Consider the following 23036-nt stretch of genomic DNA (forward strand, 5'->3'; position numbering starts at 1 on the left):
CCCACTTTAGCAAGGTAGCACTAGGAACAAATGGATAAAATACTTCATTCACTCACATCCATTCTGTAGCTGTCATGTGTAATGGACTGAAACCACTTACCTGTATCCACCACCAAGCCCCACAGACTTTTCTGCACTGATAATTATGAATAAATTATATATATATATATATATATATATAAGAGTAAATGTGAATAAGAGCAAGGTTATTAGGTACAGTAGGGTTGAGGGTCAAGTCAATTGGGAGGTGAGTTTGAATGGAGGAAAACTGGAGGAAGTGAAGTGTTTTAGATATCTGGGAGTGGATCTGGCAGCGGATGGAACCATGGAAGCGGAAGTGGATCATAGGGTGGGGGAGGGGGCGAAAATTCTGGGGGCCTTGAAGAATGTGTGGAAGTCGAGAACATTATCTCGGAAAGCAAAAATGGGTATGTTTGAAAGAATAGTGGTTCCAACAATGTTGTATGGTTGCGAGGCGTGGGCTATGGATAGAGTTGTGCGCAGGAGGATGGATGTGCTGGAAATGAGATGTTTGAGGACAATGTGTGGTGTGAGGTGGTTTGATCGAGTGAGTAACGTAAGGGTAAGAGAGATGTGTGGAAATAAAAAGAGCGTGGTTGAGAGAGCAGAAGAGGGTGTTTTGAAGTGGTTTGGGCACATGGAGAGGATGAGTGAGGAAAGATTGCCCAAGAGGATATATGTGTCGGAGGTGGAGGGAACAAGGAGTAGAGGGAGACCAAATTGGAGGTGGAAAGATGGAGTGAAAAAAATTTTGTGTGATCGGGGCCTGAACATGCAGGAGGGTGAAAGGAGGGCAAGGAATAGAGTGAATTGGAGCGATGTGGTATACCGGGGCTGACGTGCTGTCAGTGGATTGAATCAAGGCATGTGAAGCGTCTGGGGTAAACCATGGAAAGCTGTGTAGGTATGTATATTTGCATGTGTGGACGTATGCATATACATGTGTATGGGGGGGGGGTTGGGCCATTTCTTTCGTCTGTTTCCTTGTGCTACCTCGCAAACGCGGGAGACAAAAAAAAAGAAAAAAAAAAAAAAATGTATATGTGTATATATGTATTCCCTGGGGATAGGGGAGAAAGAATACTTCCCACGTATTCCCTGCGTGTCGTAGAAGGCGACTAAAAGGGAAGGGAGCGGGGGGCTGGAAATCCTCCCCTCTCTTTTTTTTTTTTTTTTTTTTTTCCAAAAGAAGGAACAGAGAAGAGGGCCAGGTGAGGATATTCCCTCAAAGGCCCAGTCCTCTGTTCTTAACGCTACCTCGCTATCGCGGGAAATGGCGAATAGTATGAAAAAAAAAAAAAATAAATAAATATATATATATATATGTAAGGGAGGTAAATGCAAGAGTCCTGGAAAGAGGGGCAAGTATGAAGTCTGTTGGGGATGAGAGAGCTTGGGAAGTGAGTCAGTTGTTGTTCGCTGATGATACAGCGCTGGTGGCTGATTCATGTGAGAAACTGCAGAAGCTGGTGACTGAGTTTGGTAAAGTGTGTGGAAGAAGAAAGTTGAGAGTAAATGTGAATAAGAGCAAGGTTATTAGGTACAGTAGGGGTGAGGGTCAAGTCAATTGGGAGGTGAGTTTGAATGGAGAAAAACTGGAGGAAGTGAAGTGTTTTAGATATCTGGGAGTGGATCTGTCAGCGGATGGAACCATGGAAGCGGAAGTGGATCATAGGGTGGGGGAGGGGGCGAAAATTTTGGGAGCCTTGAAAAATGTGTGGAAGTCGAGAACACTATCTCGGAAAGCAAAAATGGGTATGTTTGAGGGAATAGTGGTTCCAACAATGTTGTATGGTTGCGAGGCGTGGGCTATGGATAGAGATGTGCGCAGGAGGATGGATGTGCTGGAAATGAGATGTTTGAGGACAATGTGTGGTGTGAGGTGGTTTGATCGAGTAAGTAACGTAAGGGTAAGAGAGATGTGTGGAAATAAAAAGAGCGTGGTTGAGAGAGCAGAAGAGGGTGTTTTGAAATGGTTTGGGCACATGGAGAGAATGAGTGAGGAGAGATTGACCAAGAGGATATATGTGTCGGAGGTGGAGAGAACGAGGAGAAGAGGGAGACCAAATTGGAGGTGGAAAGATGGAGTGAAAAAGATTTTGTGTGATCGGGGCCTGAACATGCAGGAGGGTGAAAGGAGGGCAAGAAATAGAGTGAATTGGAGTCATGTGGTATACAGGGGTTGACGTGCTGTCAGTGGATTGAAGCAAGGCATGTGAAGCGTCTGGGGTAAACCATGGAAAGCTGTGTAGGTATGTATATTTGCGTGTGTGGACGTGTGTATGTACATGTGTATGGTGGGGGGGGGGGGGTTGGGCCATTTCTTTCGTCTGTTTCCTTGCGCTACCTCGCAAACGCGGGAGACAGCGACAAAGTAAAAAAAAAAAAAAAAAAAAAAAAAATATATATATATATATATATATATATATATACACATATGATAAGAGTTGATAGAGATGCTCTGTGGAAGGTGTTGAGAATATATGGTGTGGGAGGCAAGTTGTTAGAAGCAGTGAAAAGTTTTTATCGAGGATGTAAGGCATGTGTACATGTAGGAAGAGAGGAAAGTGATTGGTTCTCAGTGAATGTAGGTTTGCGGCAGGGGTGTGTGATGTCTCCATGGTTGTTTAATTTGTTCATGGATGGGGTTGTTAGGGAGGTGAATGCAAGAGTTTTGGAAAGAGGGGCAAGTATGCAGTCTGTTGTGGATGAGAGAGCTTGGGAAGTCAGTCAGTTGTTGTTCGCTGATGATACAGCGCTGGTGGCTGATTCATGTGAGAAACTGCAGAAGCTAGTGACTTAGTTTGGTAAAGTGTGTGAAAGAAGAAAGTTGAGAGTGAATGTGAATAAGAGCAAGGTTATTAGGTACAGTAGGGTTGAGGGTCAAGTCAATTGGGAGGTAAGTTTGAATGGAGAAAAACTGGAGGAAGTGAAGTGTTTTAGATATCTAGGAGTGTATCTGGCAGCGGATGGAACCATGGAAGCGGAAGTGAATCATAGGGTGGGGGAGGGGGCAAAAATTATGGGAGCCTTGAAGAATGTTTAGAAGTCGAGAACATTATCTCGGAAAGTAAAAATGGGTATGTTTGAAGGAATAGTGGTTCCAACAATGTTTTATGGTTGCGAGGTGTGGGCTATGGATAGAGTTGTGCGCAGGAGGGTGGATGTGCTAGAAATGAGATGTTTGAGGACAATATGTGGTGTGAGATGGTTTGATCGAGTAAGTAATTTTGTGGAAATAAAAAGAGTGTGGTTGAGAGAGCAGAAGAGGGTGTTTTGAATGGCTTGGTCACATGGAGAGAATGAGTGAGGAAAGATTGACCAAGAGGATGTATGTGTCAGAGGTGGAGGGAACGAGAAGTGGGAGACCAAATTGTAGGTGGTAAGATGGAGTGAAAAAGATTTTGAGTGATCGGGGCCTGAACATGCAGGAGGGTGAAAGGCGGGCAAGGAATAGAGTGAATTGGATCGATGTGGTATACCGGGGTTGACGTGCTGTCAGTGGATTGAATCAGGGCCTGTGAAGCGTCTGGGGTAAACCATGGAAAGCTGTGTGGGGCCTGGATGTGGAAAGGGAGCTTTGGTTTTGGGCATTATTGCATGACAGCTAGAGACTGAGTGTGAACGAATGAGGCCTTTGTTGTCTTTTCCTAGCGCTACCCCGCACACATGAGGGGGAAGGGGGATGGTATTCCATGTGTGGTGAGGTGGCGATGGGAATGAATAAAGGCAGACAGTGTGAATTGTGTGCATGGTTATATATGTATGTGTCTGTGTGTGTATATATATGTGTACATTGAAATGTATAGGTATGTATATTTGCGTGTGTGGACGTGTGTGTATATACATGTGTATGGGGGTGGGTTGGGCCATTTCTTTTGTCTGTTTCCTTGCGCTACCTCGCAAACGCGGGAGACAGCGACAAAGCAAAATAATAAAAAAAAAAAATAATATATAAATTTTCATCCATGCTCGCCATTTCCCTTATGAGCAAGGTAGCGTCAAGAACAGATGACTGAGCCTTGGAGGGAATATTTCTCACTTGGCTCCTTCCTTTGTTACTATTTTTGGGAAATTGATGCAGGAAAGGAGGATTTCCAGCCCCCACTCCCACCCCTCTTAGTTGCCTTCTACAACATGTAGGGAATACATGGGCAGTATTCTTTCTCTTCTGTCACCAGGAAGAGGTAGTGAAAGCTTTGTGGAAGATCAAATTTGGCAAGGTGGCAGGTTTGTTTGAAGGAATAGTAGTTCCAACGATGTTATATGGTTTTGAGGCTCGGGTTATAGATAGGGTCATATGGAGGAGAGTGGATGTGTTGGAAATGAAATGTTTGAGGACAGTTTGTGGTGTGAAGTGGTTTGATGGAGTAAGTAATGAAAGGGTAAGAGAGCAGTCATAATTAGACTGAAACAGGGCATATAAAGCAACCTTGGGAAACCACAGCATTGTCTATGGGGCATGGTTGTGACTATGGGGCTTTGGTTTCTGTGCATTACACAACCGGAGAGTGGAAATGAGCAAATGAGGCCTTTCTTGTCTGTTCCTGGTGCTACATTATTAACACATGAAATAGCAAAATATACTGGAAGAAAACATAGAAAAAGATCAATATATACATGACAGCTAGAAAGGGATTGGGGCTTTTTCTTTTGTCTGTTCCTGACATTTCCTCACAAATGTAGGAAATGGAAAGCGTGTATGGAAATGTATATGTTGCTAAATTGTACTGCACTCTCCCCACATAGACACAGAAAACATCACCACCCCCACATAGACATAGAAAATATCACCACACTTTTAACCTATGGCCCCACCTGGTGTATGTGGCCTGCTTCCAGAGCACTGTAGTTACCTCATAGAAAGGAGTTTCGAGGTAGGAAGGTAAGGTTAGGTCCTCCTAGATATAAATCTGTACATATTTTATTTATTACACTTGATTGCTGTTAACTTCATCAGCGAGGTAGCGCCAGGAAACAGACGAAGAATGGCCCATCCACTCATATACACATTATATTATTATTATTATACTTAATCACTGTCTTCCATGTCAGCGAGGTATTGCAAGGAAACAGACAAGGAATGGCTCAACCCACCCACATACACATATATATACATAAATGCCCATACATGCATATATACATACATATACATATCAACATATACACATACATACACACATATACACACGTGCATATTCATACCTGCTTGCCTTCATCCATTCCCAGTGCTACCCTGCCTTACAGGAAGCAGCATCTCTGCTCCTAGCTTCAGCAAAGTAGCACCAGAAAACAGCCATATCTGTATATACATGACTATATATGTCTGACTATACAGATGAATATGTGTATATTTTTCCTGTCATTGACATAATTGATTCACACTGGTCTGGTAAAGAGTAGAGTCATAGAGCTATGAGACTTTGCTGTGTATCATTGATATTTGACTGGCTGTTAAAGTCCAGAGTAATTTTTGGTTTGCAGAAATAGGACATCATGGTATTCTAGTTGTTAGATCCTCAGACTTGTTGGATGTTACCCAAATCTGCTTGCACATGGTTACATTGTGAGTGAAAAATAGCCTTCAGCGACTTCTTCATTCCAAATTCATTCCAAAGGAGTCCATTGTTTCCTTGCTTGGTATGCAACCTTGAAGCTGCAGGAGCCCCACAAAAGGGGCCCAGGAATTGTATAATTAATTACTAATAGACTAGTTTTGACAAGAATGCACAGTGCTTTATATTGACATTTTTTATGGCTAGAAAAATACAAATTACAATCAGCAACTTTCTGTAGCTGATACCTGACCACAGATGTATAATGCATCTGGTACTGAGTGAAATCAGCCAGTCTTTTATTTATGTATATGATTTAAAAAAATATTGTGCACTTCACCCTCAACAGGGTGGTGAAGGTGGTCAAGTAGACATCTGCTTGGTTACATCTACAACAAACACTCAGGTTACTATTACTCCAGCTGGCTGTCATCCACAAGATATTCGACCCCCCAAGGTAAAGCACAGCATATTATTTATACAGTTAAACTTTGTGACCTGTATTTTCATCATGCATGTCAGTTTTGTAGCACAGTGTATAGTTTTGGTTTTATAAAACTAAACCATGATTTTAAATCCAAAGTCGGAATTCATGACTGATACGGGTTACTTTGGCTTAGGAGAGATGTCCTATTTAAATCCAAAGTCTGAATTCATGACTGATACGGGTTACTTTGGCTTAGGAGAGATGTCCTACATTTATAGCCCTTTGATATATATTTGAATACTTGGAGCCAAGCATGGTTTACAGGGTATAATTACAAGACTGTTTTGAACTGAAACTTAATCATTACTTTCACTTTTATGGTAAAACCACTCACACTCATTTCATCTTTGGTAATATTAGTTATGGCATCTGGTACAACTAGCAGTCACCAAAGTTAAGTGTCTGCAGCTCTGGATGTTGTATGGTGCTATTTCTTTGAGTATGTGTATACAGCAGTGGACATGGTAAAATTTGCATTGAACACCCTCAATAGCAATATGTGAAAGTTATCACATGACAAATTTTATTATCATTACCTCCATTCATTGGGGTGGATCATGTACACAGCCTCCTCAGTTCCATTTGCTCATACTACTGTAAACAATTAAACCGAAGTAATATATGGTTAAGGTGTCTTTACGATATTGACCCAAGTACTGTTTACATGTGAAATATTGAGTGATAGGAGCTAGTTCATTATAATGGTAGTAGTTAGACTAATTATATAGCTGTTTTGATTTTTATTATAATAGCACACTCTATTTTCATCATTCTGTCAGAAGTTGATGAATTTTTATGTACAGCAAGACTTACAGTAACTTTATATGGCTCATTGTATTGCAGATAGCACGATCTGTCTCTCACAAGCCATCAGTAACCGAGATACGGCGTATTTATCCAGGTGTAACTGTGCTTAGTGATGTGGATTTCTCACGGATACCCTCTCTCTTTTTTGAAATGCAAGAAATGATGAGTGACAGGTTTGTAGTTGCAGCATGAAAATTTTCTATTGTTTTTTTATGTGTCAGTACCATTTACTAGGAGAGAAGGGTTAATTAAATCTGAGGCAATATGAAGTGGCCAGCTTTGTTTGTACAACAAAAAGTATCAGTGCCACTTTTATGTAAATTTGGAAATGAACCCTACCCTTGCTCTTCTCCCACCCTTATTATTCCCAAATTCAGGGATTTCATCTATATTTAATCCATATCCAACCTTTTGTCTCCTCTTCCCATGGTTTCCTTTATCCCTGAATTGACTATCCCTCACCAGGCTTTCCTTCACTTGCTCTACCCTACCCATTGATTATCATCATCCCTTCATTTGCTCCACCTCAGCCTTTCCCCTATTCAAAACTTTTCCTTATGCTTGAGTCTCACCCTTTTCCCTGTAAACCATAGAAAGGTTTGTTGGGCCTAGTTGTGGTTAGAGAGCTATGGTTTTGGTGCATTACACTTGACAGCAAGAGAATGGATGGAGCCGATGTGGCCTTTCTTTCATCTTGCTAATGTGAGAAACGACAGTCAAGTATGAAAAAATATATATATAAGCAGTTTCTCCTGGTGGAAATTGGCTGAACATTTCCAGCGTGATTTGAAGATTTTGCTTTCATTATTGTGAAAATGTTAATGGAAACTAGAGTTTATAGGATTGGACAGGGCTGTTGGAAGGCAAGTTGTTTTATTTTCTGCAATGAACTAGTGAAATATTGGTATTGAAATATTTTGAAGGCAGAGCTACATAATTTGAAGTGTTTTATTTTTATTTAAGGTGTGAAGTAGAGTATATAGAGATATGTATTGTTTATGGCATTATTCACTGTTTCTATAGAGTCCAAAGGGAGATGGAAGAAGCAGGTATAAGTCCCAAAGACTTACAAAGGCTTGAAGTTGAAGCCCAGCTTCTCAGAGAAGCAGAACCATTTTACCTTGAAGATGACCCCCAGTGGCAGATTCTGAAGTTTAATGGAATTGTGAATGGGTCCAGCAAAAGATGTAGCACCATCCCTAATCCTGCAGCGCTTGCTAGAATTATTGCAGAGACCAAGTATAATGGAAGTACTGAAGAGAGAAAATATGTCATGGACTGTCCGTGTTCAGGTAAAAACATAAGATTTGTTCCTAGTCGAGCTGATGTTGCAAGACTCTTCATGGAAGCACAGAAATCAGCTCTGTAAAGGGTTATATTTCTAGGGAAGATCTTTTTTTTTTTAATATTCAGAACGTGATAACAAAATAAAGATAATTACATTAATATCAGATCACAGGCTATATTTTTCCAGTACTTGATAATGAAATAAAGGTAATTATTTTAGTATTAGATCACAGGCTATATTTTTGTATTTTTTTGTACTGAATATATTGGCAATAAACTTACCTTAATTTTTACCTTCACTAACCCGTGACAGCCCTCTTCTGGCATGCATTTTATAGTTATAATTTAGTTAGCTTTTAGTTTCAGCCTTCTATGCCAATTTTGGTGAGGCACCATCAGGTAGTTCTTTATTTCTTTGATGAATGAAAGTCTACCACCAAATAACATTAACTGCAGTCAACCTGTTGTAAAGAACTTCAGGTACTTATCACAAATCTTATTGGGTACATGAAATTGGCCAAACACTTTTTGTCATTGTTGTAGAGAGTGGTATCAATTACCTTGTGGGAGGATGTGTTAGGGATAGTATGAAATGCAGTCTTGATGTCTGTTGCCAATAGGATATGTTGTGTGTAGTGTGTTGGAGGAGTGGTTTCGTGTAAAGCCATGTTATGTGAGTCATTGAGACATTTTATGGATCAGTTTTTCAGAGTTTAGATACTGAAGGTAATCTGGCAGGTTCCTAGATCTTAAGAATTTTTTGTGTAGCTAGTAATGGTTGAAGATATCTGTAAGTGCTTTAGAACTACCTTCTCATGCCTTTCCTAATAACTTTGTTGATTGGTAAGGATATTCATTGTATGTATGGATCATGGCAAAATGCCAGAGGATTGGTGGAATGCATCCATAGTGCCATTGTACAAAGTGATAGGGGATAAAGGTGGGTGTCCAGACTACAGAGACATAAGTTTGTTGAGTTTCCTTGGGAAATTATATGGGAGGGTATTGATTGAGAAGGTGAAGGCATGTACGTCTAGAGCATCAGTCTGTTGGGGATGAGTGGACCTGGGAAGTTAGTCAGTTTGTTCACCAATGATACAGCTCTAGTGGCTGATTCATGTTAGAAACTGCATTAGTTGGTGACTGAGTTTGGAAAAGTGTGTGAAAGGAGAAAGTTGAGAGTAATTATGAATAAGAGCAAGATTATTAGGTTCAGTAGGGTTGAAGGAAAAGTTAACTGGGATGTAAGTTTGAATGGAGAAAAATTGGAGGAAGTGAAGTGTTTTAGATATCTAGGAGTAGAGTAGGCAGCTAATGGAACCATGGAAGTGGAAGCGAGTCACAGGGTGGGGTTGGGGATGAAGGTTCTGGGCGCGATGAAGAATGTTTGGAAGGAGAGCAAAAACGGGTGTTTGAAGGAATAGTAGTTGCAACAAAGATATGGTTGTGAGGCATGGGCTGTGGATATTTCCTTAGAGGAAATATCCTCACTTGGCCCCCTTCTCTGTTACTTTTTTTGGAAAATTAAAAACAGGAGGGGAGGATTTCCAGCCCCACACTCCCTTCCTAGGTGCTACCCATGTGGTGGTGTAGCGATGGAAATGGATGAAGGCAGCAGTTTGAATATGTACATGTGTATAAATGTATATCTTTGTATGTATACGTTTATATGTATATGCTTGTACGGGTGTCTAAATTGCATATGTATATGTATATGTGCGTGTATGGGCATTTGTGTGTATACATGTGTATGTGGGTGGGATGGGCCATTCTTTGTCTGTTTCCATACACTACCTTGCTGATGCGGGAGACATTGATTAAAAGTAATAAATATATGTGATCTTATCCCTGGGGATAGGGGAGAAAGAATACTTCCCACGTATTCCCTGCGTGTTGTAAAAGGCAACTAAAAGGGAAGGGGACGGGTGGCTGGGAATGAATAAATAGGGGGTGGAAGGATGGAGTGAAAAAGATTTTGAGTGATCGGGGCCTGAACATACAGGAGGGTGAAAGGCTAGTAAGGAATAGATTGATCTGGAATGATGTGGTATACCAGGGTCTATGTGCTTTTAGTGGATTGAACCAAGGCGTCTGGGGTAAACCATTGTAGGGCCTGGATGTAGAAAGGGAGCTGTGGTTTCGGTGCATTACACATGACAGCTAGAGACTGAGTAGTGTGAACGAACGTGGCCTTTATTGTCTTTTCCTGGTGCTACCTCTCGCATGCATGGGGGGAGGGGGTTGCCGTTTCATGTGTGGCGGGGTGGCAATGGGAATGGATGGGGGCAGCAAGTACGAGTTGTACATGTGTATATGTCTGTGTATGTATAGGTGCGTGTGTGTGTTTATGTTTATACATGTGTATGTGGGTGGGTTGGGCCATTCTTTTATCTGTTTCCTTGCACTAGCTTGCTAACGCGGGAGACAGCGACTAAGTATAATAAATAAGTAATATATATATACATAATTTATTTATTTTATTATACTTAATCACTGTTTTCCGTGTCAGCAAGGTAGCACCAGGAAACGGATGCAGAATGACCCAACCACTCATATGCACAATATTTACATGCATAAATGCCTATACACGCATATATACAAATGTACCTATTCATCCTTGCTTGACTTCATCCTTTCCTGTCACTACTCTGCCACGTAGTCTCTAGCTGTGTATCTATATGTAGATGAGTATATGTGATTGTGTATATATAAGTAAATACATTTTTTTTCATACATATTCGCCATTTCTTGCATTAGTGAGGAAATGGCATGGTGTTGGAAATCCTCCCCTCCCATTTATTTTTAATTTTCCGAAAGAAGGAACAGAGAACGGGGCAAGTGAGGATATTCCCTCTAAGGTTCAGTCCTCTGTTCTTAATGTTACCTTGCTAACCCAGGATATGGCAAATATGTATGAAAAAATGTTTTCATACATATTTGCCATTTCCCGCATTAGCAAGGTAGCATCAAGAACAGAGGACTAAGCCTAAGAGGAAAATTCTTCACTTGGTCCCCTGCTCTGTTTCTTTTTTTGGAAAAATAAAAAACGAGGGGAGGATTTCCAGTCCCCTGCTTCCTTCACTTTTAGTTGCCTTTTACGACATGCAGGAAAGGAGAGAACGTTATCTCAGAGCAAAAATGGGCATGTTTGAAGGAATAATAGTTCCAATAATGTTATATGGTTGTGAGGCATGGGCTATACATAGTGTTGTACTGAGGAGGGTGGACATTTTGAGAACAATATGTGGTGTGAGGTGATTTTTTTTGTCTTTTTCCTGGTGCTACCTTGCTGAAGTGGGGCAGGGCATATATGGTTTATTATTTTCAAAAGTACTTAATATGCTTGGATTTATAAATGCGTAAGAAAATAATTTTCATTAACCAACTTTATTGGTTCATCGAGAGTTTTTCAGTGTAAGAGTACAGAGGTAGAGACTCACAGAGCCTACCATCACATGACCTGCAGGACCAGTGTGGCAGCTGACACTACTGTCATACCCGGGCGCCGACACACTAATGGCCAGCCCAGACCAGCCACCATGCCTCCACCATCTGTCTTGCCACCACTTAAGATAACTCACTGGTAAATTTTTCTACCCAGTTTTGGGTACTGACTTTTTTTTTAATCATGAATTATCCTAACCTAATATGATCAGGTAACACTGGACATGTATCCTAAAATAGTGCATTAACAACATTAGAATCCAATTAAATTTTTTTAAAATTTGTCAAATTTGTTGAATATAGTCAATAAATTTTCCCAAGCTAAAAACCATATACTAAATCAGAAACAATATTAATCAAACTAAATTTTGGGTCCAAGTGTCTCTGAATCCCCACAAATGACATGAGCATAAGGAAACAATATAAGAGTCCTTCACTTTGTACTGGAAAAAATATAAATTAACATATTTGAACTGTTGTGTGACTATTGTTACCAAACTTATCGTTTGCATTTGAGTTTGATTTACTACAACAGAGGAATGATTATGGAGTGACTATGGCTGGCATTTTTGTGGTCAACCTCATTCACATTATATAACCAATTTCCTATGTATTAACAAAATTTTAGAAAAAAATAATGTAGCTTTCATCTTTCTTCTAACCATATCAATCAGGATGACCACAAAATATTCAGCAATAAAGTAACAAGTCTTGGAGAGAATGAGCAAACCATGAGCCATAGTAACCATTTCAACAATAAACTCACGGAGACAGAGGTATACCCGAATGAAGTTTACAGGCTTAGATTCCCTATATACATGTAGCAGATGCTAAATAGGTAACATGGCAGGGCGGTGGAAGAATCAAATGGGATAATTCAGATCAAACAAAGCTGTCAGTTCAGTTTACATACAAAAAAAATGTCCTGAAAACATTAAATTTTCACATTTAATATTCTACTCTGGAATTCATAAATGTACCCGATTATTCATGAAGTGACAGACATTGTTTTATGTTTCAGCTGGTCTGGGTGGGTTGTTCTCATAAGCTACACCATGGCACAAATTGTTCATTGCCTGCTCTTCACAGATTAACACTGGAGCTAACCACACCTTTTAGAAAATAAAATTATAAAATCTTACTAAAAATCTTAAAATTTTCTATACTTTTCACTTCCTTGAAAATGATGGCTGGTATTAGTTCAGAATGTACCATCAATGTCCAAAACTATATAGATGTTCATAATCTGTTACTCCTCGAAAATTACTCAATTCCTCAATCAGGCTCCATGTTAATGACTGAGAGTACCCTGTGAAGCTTTGTGATGCAATTTTAACATACTGTACGTTGTAAATATAAATCAGCCTGAGCTGAAATCGGTGGAATCGGACAGTATTTTTTAAAGTAACTGTACACTAAATTGTTTTCGTCATAACATTCTCAGAGTACACCTTGTCTACTGCATCTACCTACGAAAGCTCATTCTAATTTCAAAGTTGTACATTGCAGATGATTTTTTCATAGAAAAAGATGCTTCCAAGTTATCCATATTGGTCCTCCTGTGAAATGATAAAAATACTAAAGAATCAAATCATTCATAACACAGGAGAAGGATTTTAATAGCCAACAGCACAGTGACCTTGAGGGGGCAATGGGTAAAACCACTAAAACCCTCCAGGTTCTACTTTGGTGTCACTAAAACATGAGGCTCCTTTTTTTTCTTTCTCCCTGAAGGGCCTGCATTATTTTTCTTTTTCAAGTATTTGCCTGGCTTGCTAGCTTGAAAGACGAGAGAGTGCCACACATAACAACAACAATAATTAGCAAAGTAATGAGTGGAAGGTCCAAGACTCTTTACATAAGAGTCTTATGTTCTGGGCCATCACTTGCTACATCACAGATATCTACACACAGAAACACATGCACTGATGAGTCTGATACCTGCACACCTGGGCACAGCAGTCTGTGGTTTTAACAGGGTTGTGTGTGCAGGTCAGGCCCCATTGAGATCATTTGGTGGACTTTTTGCAGGGCAGAGGGAGCTGGGCGCAGCAGAGGAAGGGACTGCAGCCCTACCAACCTGAGTGGGCAGGGACTTGTTGTCCCCTGATTGTACTCTGTTGACTGGTGGGATGAGAGGCCTGGTCCCCCCTGCCAGGCCCCACCATCACACACTGTCTTCTCATGGCCTGGAACACAACTTGGTCCTACACACCATTCACTCATTATAAGCAGCTGCTTCAATACACTGATCTACAATGCTGTTCACACTCCTGTTCCCTGCAGTACAGCAAGGTGATAGAGCCCATTGTATCAGACCAAGTGTGAGTGTGTGGCCAGGTGGGGAGGCCAGGGGTGCTGGGGATGATGGCCAAGCCAACTTGAAGGAATCTGGAAGAGTGGCCAACCAGACTCAGGGACTGGCTTTTATCCTCTTGCGTGGAGGCCCAATGGGAGGAATTTGTTGCGTAGCCAATGCCCTAAAAGCCTCGGCAATAAGATGCGGATGGGACTGTATCATAGATTTCCATCCCTGCGTCTCCATTACATCCGTTGCATGTCTGCAAAATTAAAAGTAATATAAGGTACAAAATTTCATGTCCCATTATCAAATTCAAAAGTCAACAATTTCACAGATATTCATACTACATGGAAAAACAAAATCTCTTCCAAACTATACTTCATCCATGATATTGCAGAATGAATAAATGAAACCCAATTCTCATGTATGGACTATACCTCAAACAGCTTGCCATCAATGTACCACACCCTGATTCAGCAACTTGCCATATCACGAAATCAGACTAATTTTTATTATTCTTAGTGTTGAGCGACTTAAGTAGGTGGTGGCGGAGTGGGATGTGACTGGTTAGGACAGTTTGTATAGATTTCCAAAGTAAGTTTGTGAATTTCTGTACATCTATATTTGTTGATGTATCTGGCCATCATATTACCTATTTTGAAGTTTACAAGTTAGGAAGATTTCACTTTTATGGCACATTAAGACTTAAGGTGACTGTCAGTGGGTGGAATATGAAATCTAATGTTATTTTGCTCTGATATTGTTATCATCCCCTTGGGGTTTGAGAAAGAATACTACCAAATATTCCCTGCATGTGAGTGAAGGCAACTTAGAAGGGTAGGAATGGACACACTGGGAACCCTCCCCTTCTGGTATTTTAATTTTTAAAATAAGGGACAAAATCGTCAACCTTTTCCTCCTTGAAGGGTCAGGCTGGGGTGTCTGAATGTGTGTGGATAAAACCAAGATGAGAAGATAGAAGGGACCTGGAAGATCCATATGTCTTGGTGTAAAGTCACGGGTTTGTGTGAGCATTAAAGCAATGGAAGGGGTAGCACTACTGCTTGAGTTGTCGGAATGTGTAAAAGAGTTTAAGGAAGTGAGCTACAGAATGATGTGAGTAAAAATGAAGGTGGATTACTCGAGATACAGAATCATTTGTGCACAAGCAACTGGCCATAAGAAGAATGAAGAGGAGAGGCAAATGTTTCGAGAGCTGAACAGTGAGTGTAGCAGCAGTTTTGATGCAAGAGACTGGGAATTAGTGAAGGGGGGTTTTATGCAAAAATGAGTTAAGTGGCAGTTGAGGGTATAATTGAGGACGTGCTGTTTTCAGTATGGTAAACAAAAATGGTGAACAGCTTGAGGAGTTGTATACTAACAGGTGATTAGGAGTATCTAAGTATAAAAACATTGTCAGTGGGTATTACTGTATTATGTACTAATTGATAACTGTGTAAAAGGACCACTCTTGGATGTGAATGTGTTGAGAGGGACAGCTAGTGGGATGTTTGATCATTAATGGAGGCTACAGTGAAGATTTGCCGAGTTTTTTGGAAGAGAAAATGATGTGAATGAAAAGATGGTGGTGAAAGCAAGTGAGCTTGGAAAAGAGACTTTGTGTAGAAATATCAGGAGAAATTGAGAAGAATGGCAAAAAGTGAGTAAACAAAACTCTGCAAGTGGGTGAGGAATGGGAGGTTTGCAAGGAAGCAGTGCTGGCATGTGTGACAGGTGTATTGCATGCAGAAAGTAGCACTGTCGGCAAGGGAGAAAAGGGCAGTGATTTGTGGGATGACAAGGTAAAGTTGCTAGTGAAAGAGAAGTGTATGAGTAGTACTTACAGGGAGGGAGTGTGAGTGATTGGGAGGTGTAGAAGAGAAAGCAGCAGGAGGTCAAGAGGAAGGTGCAGGGGCTGAAAGAGAGGCAAATGAGAGTTGTGAATATCAGCAAACTTAAGCGAAAATAAGATGTCTTGGAATGAGATTATTGGTTTAATTAAAAAAAAAAAAAAAGGAACATCAGTTAGGGGGGGTAAATAGGATAGTGGTAACAAGCACTTAAAATTATCTTCAAAAGGTGACTAGCTAACCAACCTGTAAATACTTGAAATAATTACTGATAATGCAACAAATTTAAAGGTAAACTTACGTATTGATAAACTCAATAGCTTGAGCTTTAAGTTGATCTGCAGAATGTAGGTCAGCAAGTATGAGGACATCAGCAGCATTCTCTGTACTGAGATTGGTACACAGTGCTTCTTCACACATCACCTTTAGTCGTTCTAATGCATACTGTAGAAAGCAGTCATAGTATTAGCCACATGATTCTTTATAAGTAATTAAAAACATTCTATGGAAAAGTTTTTAAGTATTGCATCCAGTTGACTGAAAATAATGAAAAAATTTAAAGAAACACTCCAGACAGCATAAAGCAATTGATAATTAGGTATTGTATTAACTTATTTTGTGTGTTGCAGGGTTGTGACAGAAATGGATGAAGGCAGCAAGTATGGATATGAACATGTGTGCGTATATGTCTGTGTATGTATATGTATTTATACGTTGAAATGTATATGTGCATGTGTGGGCGTTTATGTATGTGGGTGGGTTGGGCCATTCCTCATCTGTTTCCTTGCACTACCTTGCTAACGCAGGAGATGCTGGTTAAGTATAATAATAAAATAAATAACTTAATAAGTCTTCTTGATTTATTATAATGTATTTACATAAGTGCAGGTACATAATACTTGGGTGAATGGAGTCAGATGTGAGCTGGCATTAATGGATTATGTACTAAATGAAAGGTGTGCAAAGAAAAGACAGTTGTATGTAATGTTCCATGGAGACAAATGTAAAATTTTGTAATGGCTTTAAGAAAAAAGGAAATGACTTAGGTGTGAAGAGGATGGAGAAAGTGAGCATGATTGGAATGGAAGCTTGTGTTTGGAGAAACTAAATGAGACTGGGTGAGAAATGGCATAAAATGATAGTAAATGAAACTAAGGAATTGAGTGGCGAAAGGAAAGTATTTATAGAAATATTTTTCAAATGTGATTGTGTTGCATGCTGAAAGTGGGATGCAGGCATGAGAAAGGGTAGTAAATGGCAGAATGAGGAAGATGAATTACTAATGAAAGACAAGAAAGGTATAGGGGCACAACTTTTTAGAAAGAAGAATGAATAATTTGGAAGGAGAGACTGACTGGGAGATGTAAAAGGGAGAATGCCATGCCAGGTCAAGGTGCCAGGGCATAAAAAGGGGCAAACAGAGATGGGGTGCAAGTTTTGACAAGTTTCAGGAAAAGCAAGAAAACCTTTTGAAAGGTGGAAGAGAGTTAGAAACATGAGCACAAATGGTGACATCAGAGTGGAGAGCCGAGGTATTTAAAAGGAGAGTAGAATGTGTTAGAAGATAGGATGGCAGACGTGGGGGTAAGCCGATGAAGACGTGCTGAAATGGGTTGGATTTTTTTGGTTGGATGTGTAGATAATGAATGCATAGGGCCTTACAAAGAATGAACGAGCATCAAAAGTGGAGGGAACAAAGTGGGGGAAGCTGAGGATGTGGAAAGAGGGACTAAAAGATAATCTTGAGCTTCTGGGGCCTGAACATGCTGGAGGGTGTAAGACATGCACAGGAGAGAGAGAACTGGAGTGGTGTGGTATATGGGCAACATGCTGTCATTAGGCTGAACTAGGGTGTAAAAAGTAGTCTGGGGAAACCATGAAAAGGTCTATAAGACTTGGCTGTGGATTGAGGGTTTTGGATTTTGTGCAATATACATGATGGCTAGAAAGTGGATGGCAAGTAAATGAGGTAGTTCATCTGTTCAAGGCACTACAATTCCAATGCCGAAAATGGCAAAGCATGAAAAAAAGGGTAAGATATTAGTGTTTAAGAAGTCACACTAAAATATGGTAAAGTAATGTAGACAGCAATTTTGAATAAAGGTAGAGAAATGGATTCACATGTTGGACAGAGTTCCAAAATGCTCACAGGCAGCTGGTACTCTTGAGGTACTTAATGAAGGAAAAGAAAAAGACTGCTCAGTCTGGCAGGATCTACTATATGCAAAAATTCATTTTGTCATAGGAATAAGCAGTAAAAATGACTGTAGACTTTTTAGCGAGTGCAATATGTTAAATGAAAGGTTTTAGGAAATTAATATGTACCAAAAATGATGTGCATCTTTATGAAAACTATTATATCTGATGTAAATACGTGCATATTCCTGCACCTTTAGGTAAGCTGTTATTAACACGCACACACACACACACACCCGAGAAAATCAACACCTCAGAGTCAATCTAGTAAACGTATTGAACATTCATAAATTATATGGGTTTGAGTTTGCACAGTAGATGAGCATCATGCACAAATAGAAAGAGAAATGGAATGTAGTGACATAACCTTACAGTTTTTAAATTTTTAGTGGTACTGACTGCTACATTGACACCTCAACATGAAAATAAATTTTCTTCGTAACTACAAATCCAGTACTTTGGCTTTCTAATTTTTCTAAGTAGTGCATTAGATCATCTGTCTATCATCTACCCACCCTCAATCAGTACTGATTCACACCTTGAAAAAAATTTCACATGCACTGCTTTTCCTAACAACTTTCCACATCACTGACCAACTTACTTTGTCTGCTGCAGCTAAAAGATCATCAGCCATTTTTTCTAAGTTAGTTGCTTTTCCTGTATATATGAAGCGCAACATCTCCCTTAAAACTTCATGGTCAACATCTTGAATCTCTACCCGGTTGTGTTTTCTTTCTTCCATCTCATGAGCAAACATTGCAGCAAACACTGGAGATCGAGCTGGAAATATAAGAAAATGTAAGAAATTTATTTCATGTTTAAATTTCCAAAATTTTTAGAAAATTCATTCTTAATTAAATAAAGTACCTTTAACAACCAAATTATACTTTCACACGGACTGAAGGTGAACAATTTCATGAAAAGATGTTCCTTGAAGTTTTCGAGTCAAAGGCATTGTAAATTAATTAATTTTTAAATAATCAAATACCACTTTCAAATTGCAAATATTACTGCAAAAGCCAACAGGTTTTGCAACACATTTACAGTATTTAAAAATCTGGGAATTTATCTATCTCGTTACTATCATCTTACCCAAATTCCAAACACGAGGATATTTCAATTTTTTTGCCAGGTACTGGAAACATGAAATAGGTTACTTCAGTTCTTCCCAGTAGGCATTTTACCATACTGTATCTTATCCAAAGAAAAATTTCTTGAATGTTTCATATATACTATACTGTAGTAAGCAACAATACAAGGAAGTATTACCATACAACAGTGGTGCCTGAAACAATATGATACTGTCAGGACTATTGTATTCTGTCTTATTAAACTTATGCTAGACAGCCTTAATATCTCCCTGCATGCACCATGTTTCTTTTGCCTTGTCTTCACACTGCTCTTATCCTTCCTCTCTCATGAAAATACTTTTGCTTATGAATATGGACAGTGAATAAGCCCAAAGCACAAGATGCAATAAAATCTATGTTCCACATGACTCTGTTGCCAATTAGTGGGAAAACTATGGACAGTACCACACGGATGTGTTGGGATATAACAACTGAACACTATGATTTTGATACAGCACGAACACTTTAATTCTATCTTATTAGTATAACATCAACCATGAATGGTTGCATGGTGCTGAAGCAGCCCATGCCATGCTGACCACCACATAAGTTCACTGCTAATTTTCACTTCGTAAGAATTTATTGTTTGCCACTCACATTCTTTTACATTTGTGCCCATGTGTACCAGGCACCACTATGTCTAAGCATCCAGCAAGTAAACGTACTTAAATGAGCCTGTCAAAGTACTTCCTTATAAAACCAAAAGCTAGATCTTCACTACGCAATGTGATCACTCTGTCCAGGGTTGTTTCATACTACAGTGTGCTGTAAGGAGAGTGTTTTTATAAGTCAAAAACAATCTACCATATATGCAAATATATACATCTCATTTACAACATCTGCTGGTTTTTTAGCAAGCAGCCCTATTGTAAGATGTATATCATGACAGCTATATAGCCTGGCAAACTTCAGCATCCCTTCAGTTCAAACTATTCGACAAATAATTGATAAAATGATACGGTAAACTGTATTTTCCACATATTTTTTCTTTTATTATCTTCAGTAGGCTTTTTCCTAATACATGAATTGAAAACTATTTACATATCCAAAATATAAATATAGGGTAAATTAGGTGAAATAAACAGAGGTCATATGTCCCAATTATTAGTGATAGTATTAAATATATTCAAGTTGTTATTAACTGAATGATAGAGTGTAACGCTTTTTCATATATTTTTCTACACAGTTATGCTTAAAAGGCTCTTACCTGACGGATGAACAATAATTGATTACATATTTAAAAAAAAATAATGGAGGAGGGAGTGTACTGGAAACCCATTCTATCAATGCACTCTCACCACAAGTTCCTCTTATTCCTTCCCAGGTAAATAGAGAAACATATCAGTTGTTTGATCAAATAAGTAATGAAAGGGTAAGAGATAAGTGAGGAAATAAAAAGTGTGGTTGAGAGAGCAGAAGAGGGTGTTGAAATGGTTTGGACATATGGAGAGAATGAGTGAGGAAAGACTGACAAAGAGGATATATGTCAGAGGTGGAGGGAACAAGGAGAAGCAGGAGACCAAATTGGAGGTGGAAGGATGGAGTGAAAAGGATTTTAAACGATCACACAGGAGGGTTAGTCATCCAAGGAATAGAGTGAATTGGAACAATGTGGTATACTGGGGTCAACATGCTGTCAATGGACTGAATCTGGGCATGTGAAATATCTGGGGTAAACCATGGAAAGGTCTGTGGGGGGAATGGATACGGATAGGGAGCTGTACTTTCAGTGAATTACACATGACAGCTAGAGACTGTGTGTGAATGAATGTGGCCTTTTTTTGTCTGTTTTCCTGGAACTACGTCACTGAATGGGGGGGGGGGGGTGTTAAAAGTGATGCTGTTTTCTGTGGGGTGGGTAAGCGAGTGGAATGGATGAAGGCGAGCAAGTACGAATAAGTACATGTGTATACATGTATATGTCTGTGTAGGTGTATACGATGATATGTATATGTGCATATATGGCCATTTATGTATATGTATGTGTATATGAATGCCTGGTGCTGACATGGGAAACGGCAATTATGTATGATAAATAAAATAAAATATTCATTTATCATACTTGATCGCCATATACAAAGAAGAGACAGCTAGGACGCAATTTGGTAAAACGACTGACTGATATTTCTCTCGTGTCTCTCCTGATGATGTGATTATTACACGAAAGTTCACTTGGGAACTTTTCATTTTCCCAATGGACTTGTAAGAATATATATATATATATATATATATATATATATATATATATATATATATATATATATATATATATATATACTTCCCTGGGGATAGGGGAGAAAGAATACTTCCCACGTATTCCCTGCGTGTTGTAGAAGGCAGCTAAAAGGGAAGGGAGCGGGGGGCTGGAAATCCTCCCCTCTCTTTTTTTTTTTTTAATTTTCCAAAAGAAGGAACAGAGAAGAGGGCCAGGTGAGGATATTCCCTCAAAGGCCCAGTCCACTGTTCTTAACGCTACCTCGCTATCGCGGGAAATGGCGAATAATATGGAAAAAAAAAAAAAAAAAATATATATATATATATATATATATATATATATATATATCTTTTCTTTCTTTCATACTATTCGCCATTTCCCGCATTAGCGTTAAGAACAGAGGACTGGGCCTTTGAGGGAATATCCTCACCTGGCCCCCTTCTCTGTGCCTTCTTTTGGAAAAAAAAAAAGGGAGGATTTCCAGCCCCCACTCCATATATACTTTTTTTTTTTTTCCGCTGTCTCTTGCGTTTGCGAGGTAGTGCTACCTCGCATATATATATATATATATATATATATATATATATATATATATATATATATATATATATATATCCCTGAGGATAGGGGAGAAAGAATACTTCCCACGTATTCCCTGCTTGTCGTAGAAGGCGACTAAAAAGGAAGCGAGCGGGTGGCTGGAAATCCTCCCCTCTCTTTTTTTTTTAATCTTCGAAAAGAAGGAACAGAGAAGGGGGCCAGGTGAGGATATTCCCTCAAAGGCCCAGTCCTCTGTTCTTAATGCTTCCTCGCTAATGCAGGAAATGGCAAATAGTATGAAATATATATATATATATATATATATATATATATATATATATATATATATATATATATATATATATATATATTATATTTATTTTGCTTTGTCACTGTCTCCCGCGTTTGCGAGGTAGCGCAAGGAAACAGACGAAAGAAATGGCCCAACCCACCCCCATACACATGTATATACATACACGTCCACACACGCAAATATACATACCTATACATCTCAATGTACACATATATATACACACACAGACACATACATATATACCCATGCACACAATTCACACTGTCTGCTTTTATTCATTCCCATCGCCACCTCGTCACACATGGAATACCATCCCCCTCCCCCCTCATGTGTGTGAGGTAGCGCTAGGAAAAGACAACAAAGGCCCCATTTCGTTCACACTCAGTCTCTAGCTGTCATGCAATAATGCCCGAAACCACAGCTCCCTTTCCACATCCAGGCCCCACACAACATTCCATGGTTTACTCCAGACGCTTCACATGCCCTGATTCAATCCACTGACAGCACGTCAACCCCGGTATACCACATCGATCCAATTCACTCTATTCCTTGCCCGCCTTTCACCCTCCTCCATGTTCAGGCCCCAATCACTCAAAATCTTTTTCACTCCATCTTTCCACCTCCAATTTGGTCTCCCACTTCTCGTCCCCTCCACTTCCGACACATATATCCTCTTGGTCAATCTTTCCTCACTCATTCTCTCCATGTGCCCAAACCATTTCAAAACACCCTCTTCTGCTCTCTCAACCACGCTCTTTTTATTTCCACACATCTCTCTTACCCTTACATTACTTACTCGATCAAACCACCTCACACCACACACTGTCCTCAAACATCTCATTTCCAGCACATCCACCCTCCTGCGCACAACTCTATCCATAGCCCACGC

At 39.5% G+C, this 23036-nt stretch overlaps 2 protein-coding genes across 7 annotated transcripts in view; one reads left to right on the top strand and one right to left on the bottom strand.

The window, feature by feature from the left end:
• LOC139757244 (uncharacterized) overlaps window positions 1-8445 on the top strand; it is a 90380-nt gene extending 81935 nt beyond the window's left edge. For all 6 annotated transcript variants that reach the window (XM_071677509.1, XM_071677512.1, XM_071677513.1 and 3 more), the window contains 3 exons: window positions 5926-6033; window positions 6907-7043; window positions 7894-8445. In XM_071677509.1, the coding sequence (XP_071533610.1) occupies window positions 5926-6033; window positions 6907-7043; window positions 7894-8239 (591 nt within the window). In that variant the 3' untranslated portion in view covers window positions 8240-8445. The remainder of the gene's footprint in view (window positions 1-5925; window positions 6034-6906; window positions 7044-7893) is intronic.
• A 3083-nt stretch (window positions 8446-11528) lies between these two features.
• Window positions 11529-23036, bottom strand: part of rdx (BTB/POZ and MATH domain-containing protein rdx) — a 67168-nt gene continuing 55660 nt past the window's right edge. The window contains exons 7-9 of the mRNA XM_071677749.1: window positions 18551-18729; window positions 16055-16197; window positions 11529-14162 (exon numbers count right to left, since the gene is read on the bottom strand). Of these exons, the coding sequence (XP_071533850.1) occupies window positions 14015-14162; window positions 16055-16197; window positions 18551-18729 (470 nt within the window). The 3' untranslated portion in view covers window positions 11529-14014. The remainder of the gene's footprint in view (window positions 14163-16054; window positions 16198-18550; window positions 18730-23036) is intronic.

Source organism: Panulirus ornatus, chromosome 25, assembly GCF_036320965.1.
Source record: "Panulirus ornatus isolate Po-2019 chromosome 25, ASM3632096v1, whole genome shotgun sequence".
NCBI classification, from domain to species: domain Eukaryota; kingdom Metazoa; phylum Arthropoda; class Malacostraca; order Decapoda; family Palinuridae; genus Panulirus; species Panulirus ornatus.